General features: G+C 50.7%; 1 protein-coding gene and 1 long non-coding RNA gene across 2 annotated transcripts in view; one reads left to right on the top strand and one right to left on the bottom strand.

The window, feature by feature from the left end:
- The window catches only part of LOC138637618 (uncharacterized), a 114,676-nt gene extending 102,065 nt beyond the window's left edge, over positions 1-12,611 (bottom strand). The window contains exon 1 of the long non-coding RNA XR_011312417.1: positions 12,535-12,611. This is a non-coding gene — a long non-coding RNA (uncharacterized lncRNA). The remainder of the gene's footprint in view (positions 1-12,534) is intronic.
- Positions 12,535-17,737, top strand: TENT5A (terminal nucleotidyltransferase 5A). The gene is made up of 2 exons (XM_069726450.1): positions 12,535-13,152; positions 13,337-17,737. The coding sequence occupies exons 1-2, from the start codon at positions 12,583-12,585 to the stop codon at positions 14,114-14,116; spliced, it is 1,350 nt and encodes a 449-aa protein (XP_069582551.1). The 5' UTR covers positions 12,535-12,582; the 3' UTR covers positions 14,117-17,737.
- Positions 17,738-18,184: the final 447 nt, after the last annotated feature.

Below are 18,184 nucleotides of genomic sequence, written 5' to 3' on the forward strand. Positions count from 1 at the left end.
TACCGGGGAGCAAACATAGTACATAGAGTGCCCACACACCCGGAATACACCGGGGAGCAAACATAGTACATAGAGTGCCCTCACACCCGGACTATACCGGGGAGCAAACATAGGGAGTACATAGAGTGCCCACACACCCGGAATACACCGGGGAGCAAACATAGTACATAGAGTGCCCACACACCCGGAATACACGGGGAGCAAACATAGTACATAGAGTGCCCTCACACCCGGACTATACCGGGGAGCAAACATAGGGAGTACATAGAGTGCCCACACACCCGGAATACACCGGGGAGCAAACATAGTACATAGAGTGCCCACATACCCGGAATACACGGGGAGCAAACATAGGGAGTACATAGAGTGCCCACACACCCGGACTATACCGGGGAGCAAACATAGGGAGTACATAGAGTGCCCACACACCCGGAATACACCGGGGAGCAAACATAGGGAGTACATAGAGTTTCCACACACCCGGAATACCCCGGGGAGCAAACATAGTACATAGAGTGCCCACATACCCGGAATACACCGGGGAGCAAACATAGGGAGTACATAGAGTGTCCACACACCCGGAATACCCCGGGGAGCAAACATAGGGAGTACATAGAGTGCCCACATACCCGGAATACACCGGGGAGCAAACATAGGGAGTACATAGAGTGTCCACACACCCGGAATACCCCGGGGAGCAAACATAGTACATAGAGTGCCCACATACCCGGAATACACCGGGGAGCAAACATAGGGAGTACATAGAGTGCCCACATACCCGGAATACACCGGGGAGCAAACATAGTACATAGAGTGCCCTCACACCCGGAATACCCCGGGGAGCAAACATAGGGAGTACATAGAGTGCCCACACACCCAGACTATACCGGGGAGCAAACATAGGGAGTACATAGAGTGCCCACACACCCGGAATACACCGGGGAGCAAACATAGTACATAGAGTGCCCACACACCCGGAATACACAGGGAGCAAACATAGTACATAGAGTGCCCACATACCCGGAATACACGGGGAGCAAACATAGTACATAGAGTGCCCTCACACCCGGACTATACCGGGGAGCAAACATAGGGAGTACATAGAGTGTCCACACACCCGGAATACACCGGGGAGCAAACATAGGGAGTACATAGAGTGTCCACACACCCGGAATACACCGGGGAGCAAACATAGGGAGTACATAGAGTGCCCACACACCCGGAATACACAGGGAGCAAACATAGTACATAGAGTGCCCACATACCCGGAATACACGGGGAGCAAACATAGTACATAGAGTGCCCACATACCCGGAATACACAGGGAGCAAACATAGTACATAGAGTGCCCACACACCCGGACTATACCGGGGAGCAAACATAGGGAGTACATAGAGTGTCCACACACCCGGAATACACCGGGGAGCAAACATAGGGAGTACATAGAGTGCCCACACACCCGGAATACACAGGGAGCAAACATAGTACATAGAGTGCCCACATACCCGGAATACACGGGGAGCAAACATAGTACATAGAGTGCCCACATACCCGGAATACACAGGGAGCAAACATAGTACATAGAGTGCCCTCACACCCGGACTATACCGGGGAGCAAACATAGGGAGTACATAGAGTGTCCACACACCCGGAATACACCGGGGAGCAAACATAGTACATAGAGTGCCCACACACCCGGACTATACCGGGGAGCAAACATAGGGAGTACATAGAGTGTCCACACACCCGGAATACACCGGGGAGCAAACATAGTACATAGAGTGCCCACACACCCGGAATACACCGGGGAGCAAACATAGGGAGTACATAGAGTGTCCACACACCCGGAATACACCGGGGAGCAAACATAGTACATAGAGTGCCCACACACCCGGACTATACCGGGGAGCAAACATAGGGAGTACATAGAGTGCCCACACACCCGGAATACACCGGGGAGCAAACATAGGGAGTACATAGAGTGCCCACACACCCGGAATACACCGGGGAGCAAACATAGGGAGTACATAGAGTGCCCACACACCCGGAATACACCGGGGAGCAAACATAGTACATAGAGTGCCCTCACACCCGGACTATACCGGGGAGCAAACATAGGGAGTACATAGAGTGCCCTCACACCCGGAATACACCGGGGAGCAAACATAGTACATAGAGTGCCCTCACACCCGGACTATACCGGGGAGCAAACATAGGGAGTACATAGAGTGCCCACACACCCGGAATACACCGGGGAGCAAACATAGTACATAGAGTGCCCACACACCCGGAATACACCGGGGAGCAAACAGGGAGTACATAGAGTGCCCACACACCCGGAATACTCCGAGGAGCAAACATAGGGAGTACATAGAGTGCCCACACACCCGGAATACACCGGGGAGCAAACATAGGGAGTACATAGAGTGCCCACATACCCGGAATATACCGGGGAGCAAACATAGTACATAGAGTGCCCACACACCCGGAATACTCCGGAGAGCAAACATAGGGAGTACATAGAGTGCCCACACACCCGGAATACTCCGAGGAGCAAACATAGGGAGTACATAGAGTGCCCACACACCCGGAATACACCAGGGAGCAAACAGGGAGTACATAGAGTGCCCACACACCCGGAATACACCGGGGAGCAAACAGGGAGTACATAGAGTGCCCACACACCCGGAATACTCCGAGGAGCAAACATAGGGAGTACATAGAGTGCCCACACACCCGGAATACACCGGGGAGCAAACATAGGGAGTACATAGAGTGCCCACATACCCGGAATATACCGGGGAGCAAACATAGTACATAGAGTGCCCACACACCCGGAATACTCCGGAGAGCAAACATAGGGAGTACATAGAGTGCCCACACACCCGGAATACTCCGAGGAGCAAACATAGGGAGTACATAGAGTGCCCACACACCCGGAATACACCAGGGAGCAAACAGGGAGTACATAGAGTGCCCACACACCCGGAATACTCCGAGGAGCAAACATAGGGAGTACATAGAGTGCCCACACACCCGGAATACACCGGGGAGCAAACATAGGGAGTACATAGAGTGCCCACATACCCGGAATATACCGGGGAGCAAACATAGTACATAGAGTGCCCACACACCCGGAATACTCCGGAGAGCAAACATAGGGAGTACATAGAGTGCCCACATACCCGGAATATACCGGGGAGCAAATATAGTACATAGAGTGCCCACACACCCGGAATACACCGGGGAGCAAACATAGGGAGTACATAGAGTGCCCACATACCCGGAATATACCGAGGAGCAAACATAGTACATAGAGTGCCCTCACACCCGGACTATACCGGGGAGCAAACATAGGGAGTACATAGAGTGCCCTCACACCAGGAATATACCGGGGAGCAAACATAGGGAGTACATAGAGTGCCCACATACCCGGAATATACCGGGGAGCAAACATAGGGAGTACATAGAGTGCCCTCACACCAGGAATATACCGGGGAGCAAACATAGGGAGTACATAGAGTGCCCTCACACCAGGAATATACCGGGGAGCAAACATAGGGAGTACATAGAGTGCCCACATACCCGGAATATACCGGGGAGCAAACATAGGGAGTACATAGAGTGCCCTCACACCAGGAACACACCGGGGAGCAAACATAGGGAGTACATAGAGAGCCCACACACCCGGAATAGAGCGGGGAGCAAACATAGGGAGTACATAGAGTGCCCACACACCCGGAATAGAGCGGGGAGCAAACATAGGGAGTACATAGAGTGCCCACACACCCGGAATACACCGGGGAGCAAACATAGTACACAGAGTGCCCTCACACCCGGACTATACCGGGGAGCAAACATAGGGAGTACATAGAGTGCCCTCACACCCGGAATACACCGGGGAGCAAACATAGGGAGTACATAGAGTGCCCACACACCCGGAATACTCCGGGGAGCAAACATAGGGAGTACATAGAGTGCCCACACACCCGGAATACACCGGAGAGCAAACATAGGGAGTACATAGAGTGCCCACACACCCGGAATACACCGGGGAGCAAACATAGGGAGTACATAGAGTGCCCACACACCCGGAATACACCGGGGAGCAAACATAGGGAGTACATAGAGTGCCCACACACCCGGAATACACCGGGGAGCAAACATAGGGAGTACATAGAGTGCCCTCACACCAGGAATATACCGGGGAGCAAACATAGGGAGTACATAGAGTGCCCTCACACCAGGAATATACCGGGGAGCAAACATAGGGAGTACATAGAGTGCCCACACACCCGGAATACACCGGGGAGCAAACATAAGGAGTACATAGAGTGCCCACATACCCAGAATATACCGGGGAGCAAACATAAGGAGTACATAGAGTGCCCACATACCCGGAATATACCGGGGAGCAAACATAGGGAGTACATAGAGTGCCCTCACACCAGGAATATACCGGGGAGCAAACATAGGGAGTACATAGAGTGCCCACACACCCGGAATACACCGGTGAGCAAACATAAGGAGTACATAGAGTGCCCACACACCCGGAATACACCGGGGAGCAAACATAAGGAGTACATAGAGTGCCCACACACCCGGAATACACCGGGGAGCAAACATAAGGAGTACATAGAGTGCCCACACACCCGTAATACACTAGGGAGCAAACATAGGGAGTACATAGAGTGCCCTCACACCCGGAATACAGCGGGGAGCAAACATAGGGAGCACATAGAGTGCCCTCACACCAGGAATATAGCGGGGAGCAAACATAGGGAGTACATAGAGTGCCCACATACCCGGAATATACCGAGGAGTAAACATAATACATAGAGTGCCCACAAACCCGGAATACACCGGGGAGCAAACATAGGGAGTACATAGAGTGCCCACACACCCGGAATACACCGGGGAGCAAACATAGGGAGTACATAGAGTGCCCACACACCCGGAATACACCGGGGAGCAAACATAGGGAGTACATAGGGTGCCCACACACCCGGACTATACCGGGGAGCAAACATAGGGAGTACATAGAGTGCCCTCACACCCGGACTATACCGGGGAGCACGTATAGGGAGTACATAGAGTGCCCACACACCCGGAATACACCGGGGAGCAAACATAGGGAGTACATAGAGTGGCCACACACCCGGAATACACCGGGGAGCAAACATAGGGAGTACATAGAGTGCCCTCACACCAGGAATATACCGGGGAGCAAACATAGGGAGTACATAGAGTGCCCTCACACCAGGAATATACCGGGGAGCAAACATAGGGAGTACATAGAGTGCCCACACACCAGGAATACACCGGGGAGCAAACATAGGGAGTACGTAGAGTGCCCACACACCCGGAATACTCCGGGGAGCAAACATAGGGAGTACATAGTGCCCTCACACCAGGAATATAGCGGGGAGCAAACATAGGGAGTACATAGAGTGCCCACACACCCGGAATACACCGGGGAGCAAACATAGGGAGTACATAGAGTGCCCACATACCCGGAATATACCAAGGAGCAAACATAGTACATAGAGTGCCCTCACACCCGGAATACACCGGGGAGCAAACATAGGGAGTACATAGAGTGCCCACACACCCGGAATATACCGGGGAGCAAACATAGGGAGTACATAGAGTGCCCACACACCCGGAATACACCGGGGAGCAAACATAGGGAGTACGTAGAGTGCCCACACACCCGGAATACTCCGGGGAGCAAACATAGGGAGTACATAGAGTGCCCTCACACCAGGAATATAGCGGGGAGCAAACATAGGGAGTACATAGAGTGCCCTCACACCAGGAATACACCGAGGAGCAAACATAATACATAGAGTGCCCACAAACCCGGAATACACCGGGGAGCAAACATAGGGAGTACATAGAGTGCCCTCACCAGGAATACAGCGGGGAGCAAACATAGGGAGTACATAGAGTGCCCTCACACCAGAAATACAGCGGGGAGCAAGCATAGGGAGTACATAGAGTGCCCTCACCAGGAATATAGCGGGGAGCAAACATAGGGAGTACATAGAGTGCCCTCACACCAGGAATACAGCGGGGAGCAAACATAGTGCCCTCACACCTGGAATATACCGAAGAACACGTACAGGGAGTAAATAGAATGCCCTCACACCCGGAATACAGCGGGAAGCAAACAGAGTACAGAGTTCCCTCACACCCGGTATATACCAGGGAGCACTTCGCACGTATAGGGAGTACATAGAGTGTCATCACACCAGGAATACAGTGGGGAGCACATATAGGGAGTACATAGGGTGCCCTCACACCAGGAATATAGCAGGGAGCAAACATAGTGCCCTCACACCCGGAATATACCGGGGAACATGTACAGAGAGTACATAGAGTGCCCTCACACCCGGAATACACCGGGGAGCACATATAGGGAGTACATAGAGTGCCCTCACACCCGGAATATACCGGGGAACACGTATAGCGAATACATAGAGTGCCCTCACACCCAGAATACAGCGGGGAGCAAACATAGTGCCCTCACACCTGGAATATACAGGGGAGCATGTATAGGGAGTACATAGAGTGCCCTCACACCCTGACTATACCGGGGAGCACATATAGGGAGTGCATAGAGTGCCCTCACACCCGGACAATACCGGGGAGCAAACATAGGGAGTACATAGAGTGCCCTCACACCCGGAATACACCGGGGAGCAAACATAGGGAGTACATAGAGTGCCCACACACCCGGAATACACCGGGGAGCAAACATAGGGAGTACATAGAGTGCCCACACACCCGGAATACACCGGGGAGCACGTATAGGACGTATACATTGCAGCCCTATAAGGAGACCCCAGTAGAAGCAGCATAGAGTGTGTAGTCATATAGCAGAGACCCCCTGTGTGAAGTACAGCTAAGTGCATATATATTTGGACAGAGACAACATTTTTCTAATTTTGGTTATAGATATTACCACAATGAATTTTAAACAAAACAATTCAGATGCAGTTGAAGTTCAGACTTTCAGCTTTCATTTGAGGGTATCCACATTAAAATGGGATGTAGGGTTTAGGAGTTTCAGCTCCTTAACATGTGCCACCCTGTTTTTAAAGGGACCAAAAGTAATTGGACAATTGACTCCAAGGCTATTTCATGGACAGGTGTGGGCAATCCCTTCGTTATGTCATTCTCAATTAAGCAGATAAAAAGCCTGGAGTTGATTTGAGGTGTGGTGCTTGCATTTGGAAGGTTTTGCTGTGAAGTAAACATGCGGTCAAAGGAGCTCTCCATGCAGGTGAAAGAAGCCATTCTTAAGCTGCGAAAACAGAAAAAAACCATCTGAGAAATTGCTACAATATTAGGAGTGGCAAAATTTACAGGTTGGTACATCCTGAGAAAGAAAGCAAGCACTGGTGAACTCATCAATGCAAAAAGACCTGGGCACCCACGGAAGACAACAGTGGGGGATGTTCGCAGAATAATCTCCATGGTGAAGAGAAACCCCTTCACAACAGCCACCCAAGTGAACAACACTCTCCAGGAGGTAGGCGTATCAATATCCAAATCTACAATAAAGAGAAGACTGCATGAAGGTAAATACAGAGGGTTCACTGAACGGTGCAAGCCACTCATAAGCATCAAGAATAAAAAGGTTACACTGGACTTTGCTAAAAAAACATCTAAAAAAGCCAGCACAGTTCTGGATGAACATTCTTTGGACAGATGAAATCAAGATCAACCTCTACCAGAATGATGGAAAGAGAAAAGTATGGTGAAGGCGTGGTACAGCTCATGATCCAAAGCATACCACATCATCTGTAAAACACGGCGGAGGCAGTGTGATGGCTTGGGCATGCATGGCTGCCAGTGGCACTGGGTCACTAGTGTTTATTGATGATGCGACACAGGACAGAAGCAGCCGAATGAATTCTGAGGTATTCAGAGACGTACTGTGTGCTCAGATCCAGCCAAATGCAGCCAAACTGATTGTCCATCTGTAGTATGAAACGACGACCAATGACCCAAAACTTAAAGCCAAAGCAACCCAGGAGTTTATTAAAGCAAAGAAGTGGAATATTCTTGAATGGCCAAGTCAGTCACCTGATCTCAACCCAATTGAGCATGCATTTCACTTGTTAAAGACTAAACTTCAGACAGAAAGGCCCACAAACAAACAGCAACTGAAAACCACCGCAGTGAAGGCCTGGCAGAGCATCAAAAAGGAGGAAAAACAGCGTCTGGTGATGTCCATGAGTTCAAGACTTCAGGCAGTCATTGCCAACAAAGGGTTTTCAACCAAGTACTAGAAATGAATATTTTATTTAAAATTATTTAATCTGTCCAATTACTTTTGGTCCCTTTAAAAACAGGGTGGCACATGTTAAGGAGCTGAAACTCCTAAACCCTCCATCCCATTTTAATGTGGATACCCTCAAATGAAAGCTGAAAGTCTGAACTTCAACTGCATCTGAATTGTTTTGTTTAAAATTCATTGTGGTAATGTCTATAACCAAAATTAGAAAAATGTTGTCTCTGTCCAAATATATATGGACTTAACTGTATATAGGGTAGTAATGTAAGGCTTCTTTCACATTTCCGTCAGGACTCTCCCATCCTGCTGTGTCGCCGAGACGTAGCGACGGATGTTAACAAAATAGTGTCAAACGTATGTGACGGGTGCACTGGGCCCGTCTTTCTGACGGACTCGTCGAGGCTATGTGCACCTGTTATATATACGTCTTCGCACCAGTTTTCCGCTGCGAAAACACATATACAACACAAACCAGGTTAAAAATAATTTTAAAAATATCAATATTCTCACCTACCGGCGTCACGCGCAGTGTTACCGATGCTCCCGGCAGCTAGCGTCCCTAGTAATACATTTTGAAATCTCGCGAGAAGGCGACTTCTAGTGAGATTTCGCAATGTATTACTAGGAACGCTAGCTGCCGGGAGCATCGCTGCGGGGGATGCCTGTAGGTGAGAATACTGCGATTTTTTTTTAACCTGGTTTGTGTTGTGTATGCGTTTTCGCAGCGGAAAACTACTGCGAAGACGTGTATATATAACAGGTGCACAAAGCCTCGACGGGTCCGTCAGAAAGACGCGCCCAGTGCACCCGTTTTCCACAATCTGCACAGGATCCGTCATTTCAACGTCTTGACAGATCCTGTGCGGATTTGGGAGACGGAAGTGTGAAAGAAGCCTAAGGAGACAACTTATAAGCTGTATATATGATTGATCATGGAGCACGCCGTACACCAGGGACCCCCTACAAGCTGTATATAGGCCCCCTGCAGCACGCCATACACCAGGGACCCCCTACAAGCTGTATACATATACCCACTGCAGCACGCCATACACAGGGACCCCCTACAAGCTGTATATAGGCCCCTACAAGCTGTTTATAGGCCCCCTGCAGCACGCCATACACCAGGGACCCCCTACAAGCTGTATAGGCCCTCTGCTTCACGCCATACACCAGGGACCCCCTACAAGCTGTATATATACCCCCTGCAGCACGCCATACACAGACCCCCTACAAGCTGTATATAGGCCCCCTGCTTCACGCCATACACTAGGGACCCCCAACAAGCCGTATACATATACCTCCTGCAGCATGCCATACACCGGGGACCCTCTACAAGCTGTATATAGGCCCCCTGCAGCACGGCATAAACCAGGGACCCCCTATAAGCTGTATATCTACCCCCTGCAGCACACCATACACTAGGGACCCCCTACATGCTGTATATAGGCCCCCTGCAGCACGCCATACACCAGGGAACCCCTATAAGCTGTATATAGGCCCCCTGCAGCACACCATACACCAGGGACCCCCTACAAGCTGTATATAGGACCCCTGCAGCACACCATACACCAGGGACCCCCTACAAGCTGTATATAGGCTCCTGCAGCACAACATACACCAGGGACCCCCTACAAGCCGTATCTAGGCCCCCTGCAGCACGGCATACACCAGGGACCCCCCACAAGCCGTATATAGCCCCCCCTGCAGCACGCCATACACCAGGGACCCCCTACAAGCTGTATATAGGCCCCTAAAGCACGCCATACACCAGGGACCCCCTACAAGCTGTATATAGGCCCTCTGCTTCACGCCATACACCAGGGACCCCCTACAAGCTGTATATATACCCCCTGCAGCACGCCATACACAGAGACCCCCTACAAGCTGTATATAGGCCCCCTGCTTCACACCATACACTAGGGACCCCCTACAAGCCGTATACATATACCCCCTGCAGCATGCCATACACCGGGGACCCTCTACAAGCTGTATACAGGCCCCCTGCAGCACGGCATAAACCAGGGACCCCCTATAAGCTGTATATCTACCCCCTGCAGCACACCATACACTAGGGACCCCCTACATGCTGTATATAGGCCCCCTGCAGCACGCCATACACCAGGGACCCCCCACAAGCCGTATATAGCCCCCCCTGCAGCACGCCATACACCAGGGACCCCCTACAAGCTGTATATAGGCCCCTAAAGCACGCCATACACCAGGGACCCCCTACAAGCCGTATACAGGCCCCCTGCAGCACGCCATACACCAGGGACCCCCACAAGCCGTATATAGACCCCCTGCAGCACGGCATACACCAGGGACCCCCTACAAGCTGTATATAGGCCCCTAAAGCACGCCATACACCAGGGACCCCCTACAAGCCGTATACAGGCCCCCTGCAGCACGCCATACACCAGGGACCCCCTACAAGCCGTATATAGCCCCCCTGCAGCACGGCATACACCAGGGACCCCCTACAAGCCGTATACAGGCCCCCTGCAGCACGCCATACACCAGGGACCCCCTACAAGCCGTATACAGGCCCCCTGCAGCATGCCATACACCAGGGACCCCCCACAAGACGTATACAGGCCCCCTGCAGCACGGCATACACCAGGGACCCCCCACAAGCCGTATACAGGCCCCCTGCAGCACGCCATACACCAGGGACCCCCTACAAGCCGTATACAGGCCCCCTGCAGCACGCCATACACCAGGGACCCCCTACAAGCCGTATATAGCCCCCCTGCAGCACGGCATACACCAGGGACCCCCTACAAGCCGTATACAGGCCCCCTGCAGCACGGTATACACCAGGGACCCCCTACAAGCCGTATATAGCCCCCCTGCAGCATGCCATACACCAGGGACCCCCTACAAGCTGTATACAGGCCCCCTGCAGCACGGCATACACCAGGGACCCCCACAAGCCGTATACAGGCCCCCTGCAGCATGCCATACACCAGGGACCCCCTACAAGCCGTATATAGCCCCCCTGCAGCATGCCATACACCAGGGACCCCCTACAAGCCGTATACAGGCCCCCTGCAGCACGCCATACACCAGGGACCCCCTACAAGCCGTATATAGCCCCCCTGCAGCACGGCATACACCAGGGACCCCCTACAAGCCGTATACAGGCCCCCTGCAGCACGGCATACACCAGGGACCCCCTACAAGCCGTATACAGGCCCCCTGCAGCACGGTATACACCAGGGACCCCCTACAAGCCGTATATAGCCCCCCTGCAGCATGCCATACACCAGGGACCCCCTACAAGCTGTATACAGGCCCCCTGCAGCACGGCATACACCAGGGACCCCCTACAAGCTGTATACAGGCCCCCTGCAGCATGCCATACACCAGGGACCCCCTACAAGCCGTATATAGCCCCCCTGCAGCATGCCATACACCAGGGACCCCCTACAAGCTGTATACAGGCCCCCTGCAGCACGGCATACACCAGGGACCCCCTACAAGCTGTAGACAGGCCCCCTGCAGCACGGCATACACCAGGGATCCCCACAAGCCGTATATAGGGCGCCCTGCAGCACGGCATACACCAGGGACCCCTACAAGCTGTATACAGGCCCCCTGCAGCACGGCATACACCAGGGACCCCTACAAGCCGTATATAGACCCCCTGCAGCACGCCATACACCAGGGACCCCCACAAGCCGTATATAGGGCGCCCTGCAGCACGCCATACACCAGGGACCCCCTACAAGCCGTATATAGGGCGCCCTGCAGCACGCCATACACCAGGGACCCCCACAAGCCGTATATAGGGCGCCCTGCAGCACGCCATACACCAGGGACCCCCTACAAGCCGTATATAGGGCGCCCTGCAGCACGCCATACACCAGGGACCCCCACAAGCCGCATATAGACCCCCTGCAGCACGGTATACACCAGGGACCCCCACAAGCCGTATATAGGGCGCCCTCCCTCGGGCTGTCTGTCACAGCGGGGATGCCAGCGTTCAGCATGTCACTGAGGGAGATCCTGGCCCCGCCCACGCTCTCGCACGGCACACGAGCTGCTGACGTCAGAAGAATGTATTTGCGTCACGGCACTCGGATTGGTGGGCATCGTCTGTCTGTCACCGCGCGCAATCTGTCAGCTGTCCGTGGCCCGCAGCAGCTAATAATAGAGGCCGGCCCGCCGTGGGCCCCTGAGGCAGCAGAGGGGCTGCTCTCCCCGCCGGTCTGCCCCGCCGTCATTACCGTGTCTGGGAAGAATCGATTCTCCTCATTAGAAGATTACAGTTCTCCATGACGCAGGCTGCCCGGGTCAGTGTGACAGCCCGGCCCCGCCCCACACGGCGCTATGCTAATAGGGGGCGTGGCCGTGCGCGCAGCCGATCCCCCTATATAAGCAGTGTGGGTGCGCACGGCCCGCAGACGCTGAGCGCAGCAGGTACGGCAGCACGGCATCGCACCATGGCAGACGAGGAAGGCGGCACATGCCAGGGGAACTGCAACGTCCTCAGCTGGGAGCAGGTGCAGCGCCTGGACTCCATCCTCACCGAGACCATCCCCATCCACGGCCGGGGGAACTTCCCCACTCTGGAGATGAAGCCCCGGCAGATCGTGAAGAAGGTGCGCTGCCGGCTGGAGGAGCGCAGCATCCGCGTCCGGGACGTCCGGCTGAACGGCTCTGCGGCCAGTCACATCCTCCATGAGGACAGCGGGCTGGGGTACAAGGATCTGGACCTCATCTTCTGCGTGGACCTGAAGGGGGAGGCCGAGTTCCAGACGGTGAAGGACGTGGTGCTGGACTGCCTGCTGGACTTCTTACCCGACGGGGTTAACAAGGAGAAGATCAGCCCGCTCACCCTAAAGGTAAGCCCCCACCTGTCAGGGTGTGCTGGGAGTTGTAGTTGTGCCCATCCCCGACCATCTCCTGCCCTCCATCATTGCCACTTCTCCCCGCCCCCCTCTGGCAGTGGGGGCCACAGATCAGGTGGGGGGGGGGGGGTTGTCTGCTGAGCTCCTGTCACTAATTACCTCTTGTCTGTCTTTCCAGGAGGCGTATGTCCAGAAAATGGTGAAGGTCTGCAATGATTCCGACCGCTGGAGTCTCATCTCCTTATCCAATAACCATGGCAAGAACGTGGAGCTGAAGTTCATGGATTCCCTGAGGAGGCAGTTTGAGTTCAGTGTAGACTCCTTTCAGATTAAGCTGGATTCCCTCTTACTTTTCTATGAGTGCTCCGAGAACCCGATGACTGAAACGTTCCACCCCACCATTATTGGGGAGAGTGTGTATGGGGATTTCCAGGAAGCCTTTGATCACCTTTGTCACAAGATCATTGCCACCAGAAACCCTGAGGAGATCCGTGGTGGTGGCCTTCTTAAGTACTGCAACCTGTTGGTGAGGGGCTTCAGGGCGGCCTCGGAATCCGAAATGAAGTCCCTGCAGAGGTACATGTGCTCGAGATTTTTCATTGACTTCTCAGACATTGGAGAACAGCAAAGGAAGCTGGAGTGCTACCTGCAGAACCACTTTGTGGGCTTAGAAGACCGCAAGTATGACTATCTCATGACTCTGCATGGCGTGGTCAATGAAAGCACGGTGTGTCTGATGGGACATGAGCGGAGGCAGACTCTGAGCCTTATCACCATGCTCGCCATCCGCGTCCTGGCAGAACAGAACATTATTCCCAACGTAGCCAACGTGACGTGCTACTACCAGCCAGCCCCCTATGTAGCAGATGCCAACTTCAGCAATTACTACATTGCCCAGGTGCAGCCTGTCTTTACATGCCAGCAGCATACCTACTCCACTTGGTTACCCTGTAATTAAGACTGACGATGGGCAGCGTTCCAGATCCATATTAAGCAGGGGCAGACCCAGTTATGTAATACGGTGTGAGTTTGACGACGATGATGATCTGCTCTAGGTTTCTATCTTTGTGAAGCTTGTGGTTCCTATAGAATTCATGAGAGCACGATCCGAATGATAAGCTCCTAATTTATTGGGTTCAGCCCCCAAGAGCACGAAGGCAAGCTGTCAATTAAGGCGACGGCGCCTCCTGCAGTTTGGGGCCTGCTTGATGGAAGTACAGGTTGGCGGTTCCTGCTCGCTTTCCATTTGATAGTAAGAGGTTGGTTAGTGGAAAGAAGTGAATGCTCGTCACACGTCCTTCTGTATTTCAATTGTCTATAGCAACGTGTGAAGGAGGATGCATTGGGTGAATGTATGACCGGCCTGCTCGCTTCCTAAGCTTTCATGGACGCGGTGAACGGCAGCAGGGTGGCACAGTTCTTGCAACTGTCTATCTGACCGATAACGCAGATACTTTCCAGATATCTGCATGGATCGCATTATCACAAATGTGACCGTGAGATGGTAGCAAATGTAACGCTCGAGGACCAAAGATTTCTTAAAGAAACCTACCCAAAACAGGGAAGGAGGGGGGAGAAGAGAGCTGACTTGTGTACCTGTTTATTTACTGTATCAAAGTGCCTGTTTCCTTCAATTACCAACGTATCTTCGTGATTGAACCGCACACTTATCAGGGATTCACAACTGAAAGCTAAAATCCTGACCTTGTGATGAACAGTGCAGTTATGCCATGGTTCTCCTTGGCAGACACTTCTTTGTGAACTCTTTGCCGTAGCGAGGAGACTTATTGAATTCTGGAGGGGGGATAAATGTAGCACTTAGTGTCACACACCTTCACGCTAGAAAAGCCTTCCAGTGAGGCTTCCGCTCCGACCTGGTAATGTCTCAATGTCCCCACCCTTGTCTCCATCTTGGAGGTGTCAGTAGATGTAATCAGTCACTTGTGGCTTTTAGAAGTCTGTTCTTATCATAGTGATGGCAACCATATCTTTTCTCCCGACTATTCACCCCATAAATGCCGCCGAATTCCAGCGGCTCTCCATCTGCTTGGAAGAAGAGCCTTGCAGCGTAGTAGGACCACTAGAGGTATTAATGTGAAGTCTCGCTGAATTGCACGCCTCTCGTAGCTCAGTATTTCTGCCTTTCCCCTCCGGTCAGCGTTTACAATGTTAGTACTGTAACTTTTATTTAAGTAACTTCTCCCAATAAGTCGCCGTTTCGCTGTAGCTAGTGTTAACCCTCCAGGCGCCATTGTGGTGTTACAATCTGTATAGCATTCATCTCAGCAGGACGTGGTGACAAGTAATGTAGCGTAATCCTCTGTATACCCCGACCCCTTGTTTTACAACTCTTTCTGATTTATTCTCTTGGTCTGTGATTGCGCTCACAGTCTGGTGCCTCCATCTGATGTGCAGAGACTTGACTGAAAGATTCAATATCTGGATTAATTTATTGTTTGCAGCTCCTGGTGCTTACTAAATCATCTGCTAAAGTCGAACTATGCAGACACTCTTCTGCCAAGCCTTTTGTTCTGCAGGGTCTCCCATTGTAGATCATTTGGAAGTCCTCATATAGTCATGTATAGTGACAGATTGACTTGTCTTTTTGCAGAAGTTAGTTGAACTGGATTTATTACTACCGTTTTTTTTTTTTTGTTTGTTTGTTTTTTTGAGTAAGCGGCATGAAATATCAGCGATTAGTGCATCTTGCATGACGTTGACTAAGTCTGATAGAACTGTAGTGCCAAAATAATAAAAATTCCAGAATAATCTTAACGGCACAGTCGGGATTGCAAAATCCTATTTGATCTGAGTAGCTGAAGAGCAGTCGGGTCCGGCAGTGGAGTGGTAAGTCTGGCTGGCCCCCAAGGCTTCTTTTCAGACTGTTTGCCGGGATTGAAGTTCTGTCATTGTCTAAATTGCTAGATCGAATATCTGTCTAGTGTTTTTTTTTCTACTTTTTCATATCCAGTCTTTAAAGGCAGTCTTTTTTAGCAGGAATCTGATTTGTTTACTGTAGCACCATTCCTGCGAATTTAGCGGGATCTGTTCAAGCGATTGCACTGCCAACTCTGTTTACACGGAAACTTCTGGCCTCTTCGGTGACGGCTCCTGTTTGGTCAATGGAGAAGCCGTTCCTTGATTAATCGTGAAGAGAGGGGCTCGATTTTCCCAGGTCTCAGTTCCTCCAGACAGTAAATCAGATTTGAGATGGGCTTGTCTACATCAAATCCTATCCATAGATAGATTCACATGTGGTGCAGGGGATGGCTGGGGAGATGGGATCAGCTGGTGATGGGGTATAGCTATTCTTCCCACAACTATGTGCATTGCACAAATAGCTCATCTCCCAGTGGATGGGGTGGAAATACGTAGCGTTCTGACACAAGCACCACTATGATAACCTGCAATCTTTATACCACACTTTTTTTTTTTTTTTTTTTTTCTACACTCTAACATTTCTTTTTTTTTATTTTTTTTTTTTATCTTTATTTGACACTTTCCTGCAGCCGATCTTATTTCCAGCAGTCAGGACATAGACTTGCTTGTTTTATCCATATTTTATTTATCATGGCTTCCCAGCACATTTTTAATTTTTTTTGGCTGTATTCTGTAGGGCCATTTCTTGCAGCAATCGTTGAAAATGACTTGTCTGTCATCCAGTATGTTGGAAAGCCGAGGATTTTTTTTTTTTTTTTTTTTTTTTAGGAGAAACAAAGCCCCCTTTGAAATCATGACTCCTTAAACACCAGCCATTGGACAGTTTGTATGGCGGACGGATTTATTGCTAATCTATGGCGAGATAAACCTTCTAATACAAATGTGATGAAACATCAGAACTCTTTCAAGCCAAACCATTGTATGTTGTTGCACAAAAAAAAAAAAAAAATGCACGGATGTTACGTCTAAGGAAGGGGGGCAGTGTTTTAAATTTGTACTTTTTTTTTTTTTTTTCTTAATATTATTTTGCTTTACACACTGATGCTTTTTGACTTTACGTACCTATATTTTATTCAGAGTTTTAAATGATTCATGTAAAATGCTTTGTACATGACTTGTATTATGTTGTTGGTTGATGACTTTGCCAATTAAAAAAAAAAAAAAATGCAACAGAAAAGAAAAAGCAAAAGCAAAAAAAAAAAATATTTTCTTGTAGACTTTAAATGTCTTTTAGAGATCATTCTGCCAAAGCAGAAATATATTTTACATATCTATAACAACGCGTGGGTTTTATTTGCAAAGCGGAGATTTCAGCGTAAAGTAATTGGAGATGTAACGTGGGGTTGCATGCGAGCGAAAAAGGCTGCAAAGTCTAAAATAATAATAGGAAGTAGCTGGGCTGATTTGGCTCTCCCCCTTTTCTCTCTACGATCTGAAGGCTGCCTCTTCACAGCTGCAGCATCTGCCCTTTTGCTTCCGCTCCTCTTGGAATACATTGACCATATGTTAAGGACAGGCAGGAGAGGGGATGGAGACGCCGGCTGCTGGCACTCATGCTTGGGAGAAAGGATTGTGAATCTTGTTTACAGAGTCCAATATTTGGATTTGTTTTGTAAATAAAGAAGTTATTTTTTTTCTATCGCTGTGGTATGTCTTTGCTTGGGAAGTGGTGCTAAGCGAAATTCTGTAAGGCTGGGAACAGTCTGGTACAGCAGCTTCCGAGTGGGAGCTCAAAGATCTTTTAATCCGATTTTTATAATTTTATTTTTTTTAAAATATAATCAAATGTGTGCAGTCAGCTAGCTTCCGACATGCCAAAAATACTTGGCTCTGTACCCACTTAGCAATGTAGATAGCCTAAAACAACACTTCTGCTCTCTCACTTAACCCTGCTGTTGTCTTCGGTCTGGGGAGACCGATTTTGAACTTTGGTATTTTTTGGGGTGTTCAAGATGCGGTTCTGAAACTTGTGGTTGATTGACTTAAATGAGGATGGGTCGTTCGGCCACGGGTTTCAGAGCCGCATCTTGAATATTGAAGTTCAAGGTCAGTCGTTTTTGACCGAAGACAACAGCAGGGTTTAAGC

This window comes from Ranitomeya imitator, chromosome 5 (genome assembly GCF_032444005.1).
Source record: "Ranitomeya imitator isolate aRanImi1 chromosome 5, aRanImi1.pri, whole genome shotgun sequence".
NCBI classification, from domain to species: domain Eukaryota; kingdom Metazoa; phylum Chordata; class Amphibia; order Anura; family Dendrobatidae; genus Ranitomeya; species Ranitomeya imitator.

Coding starts and splice junctions, on each gene's coding strand:
- TENT5A (XM_069726450.1), top strand. CDS start 12,583: ATGACGCAGGCTGCCCGGGTCAGTGTGACAGCCCGGCCCCGCCCCACA. Junction 13,153..13,336: donor TCAGCCCGCTCACCCTAAAG/GTAAGCCCCCAC, acceptor CTGTCTTTCCAG/GAGGCGTATGTCCAGAAAAT.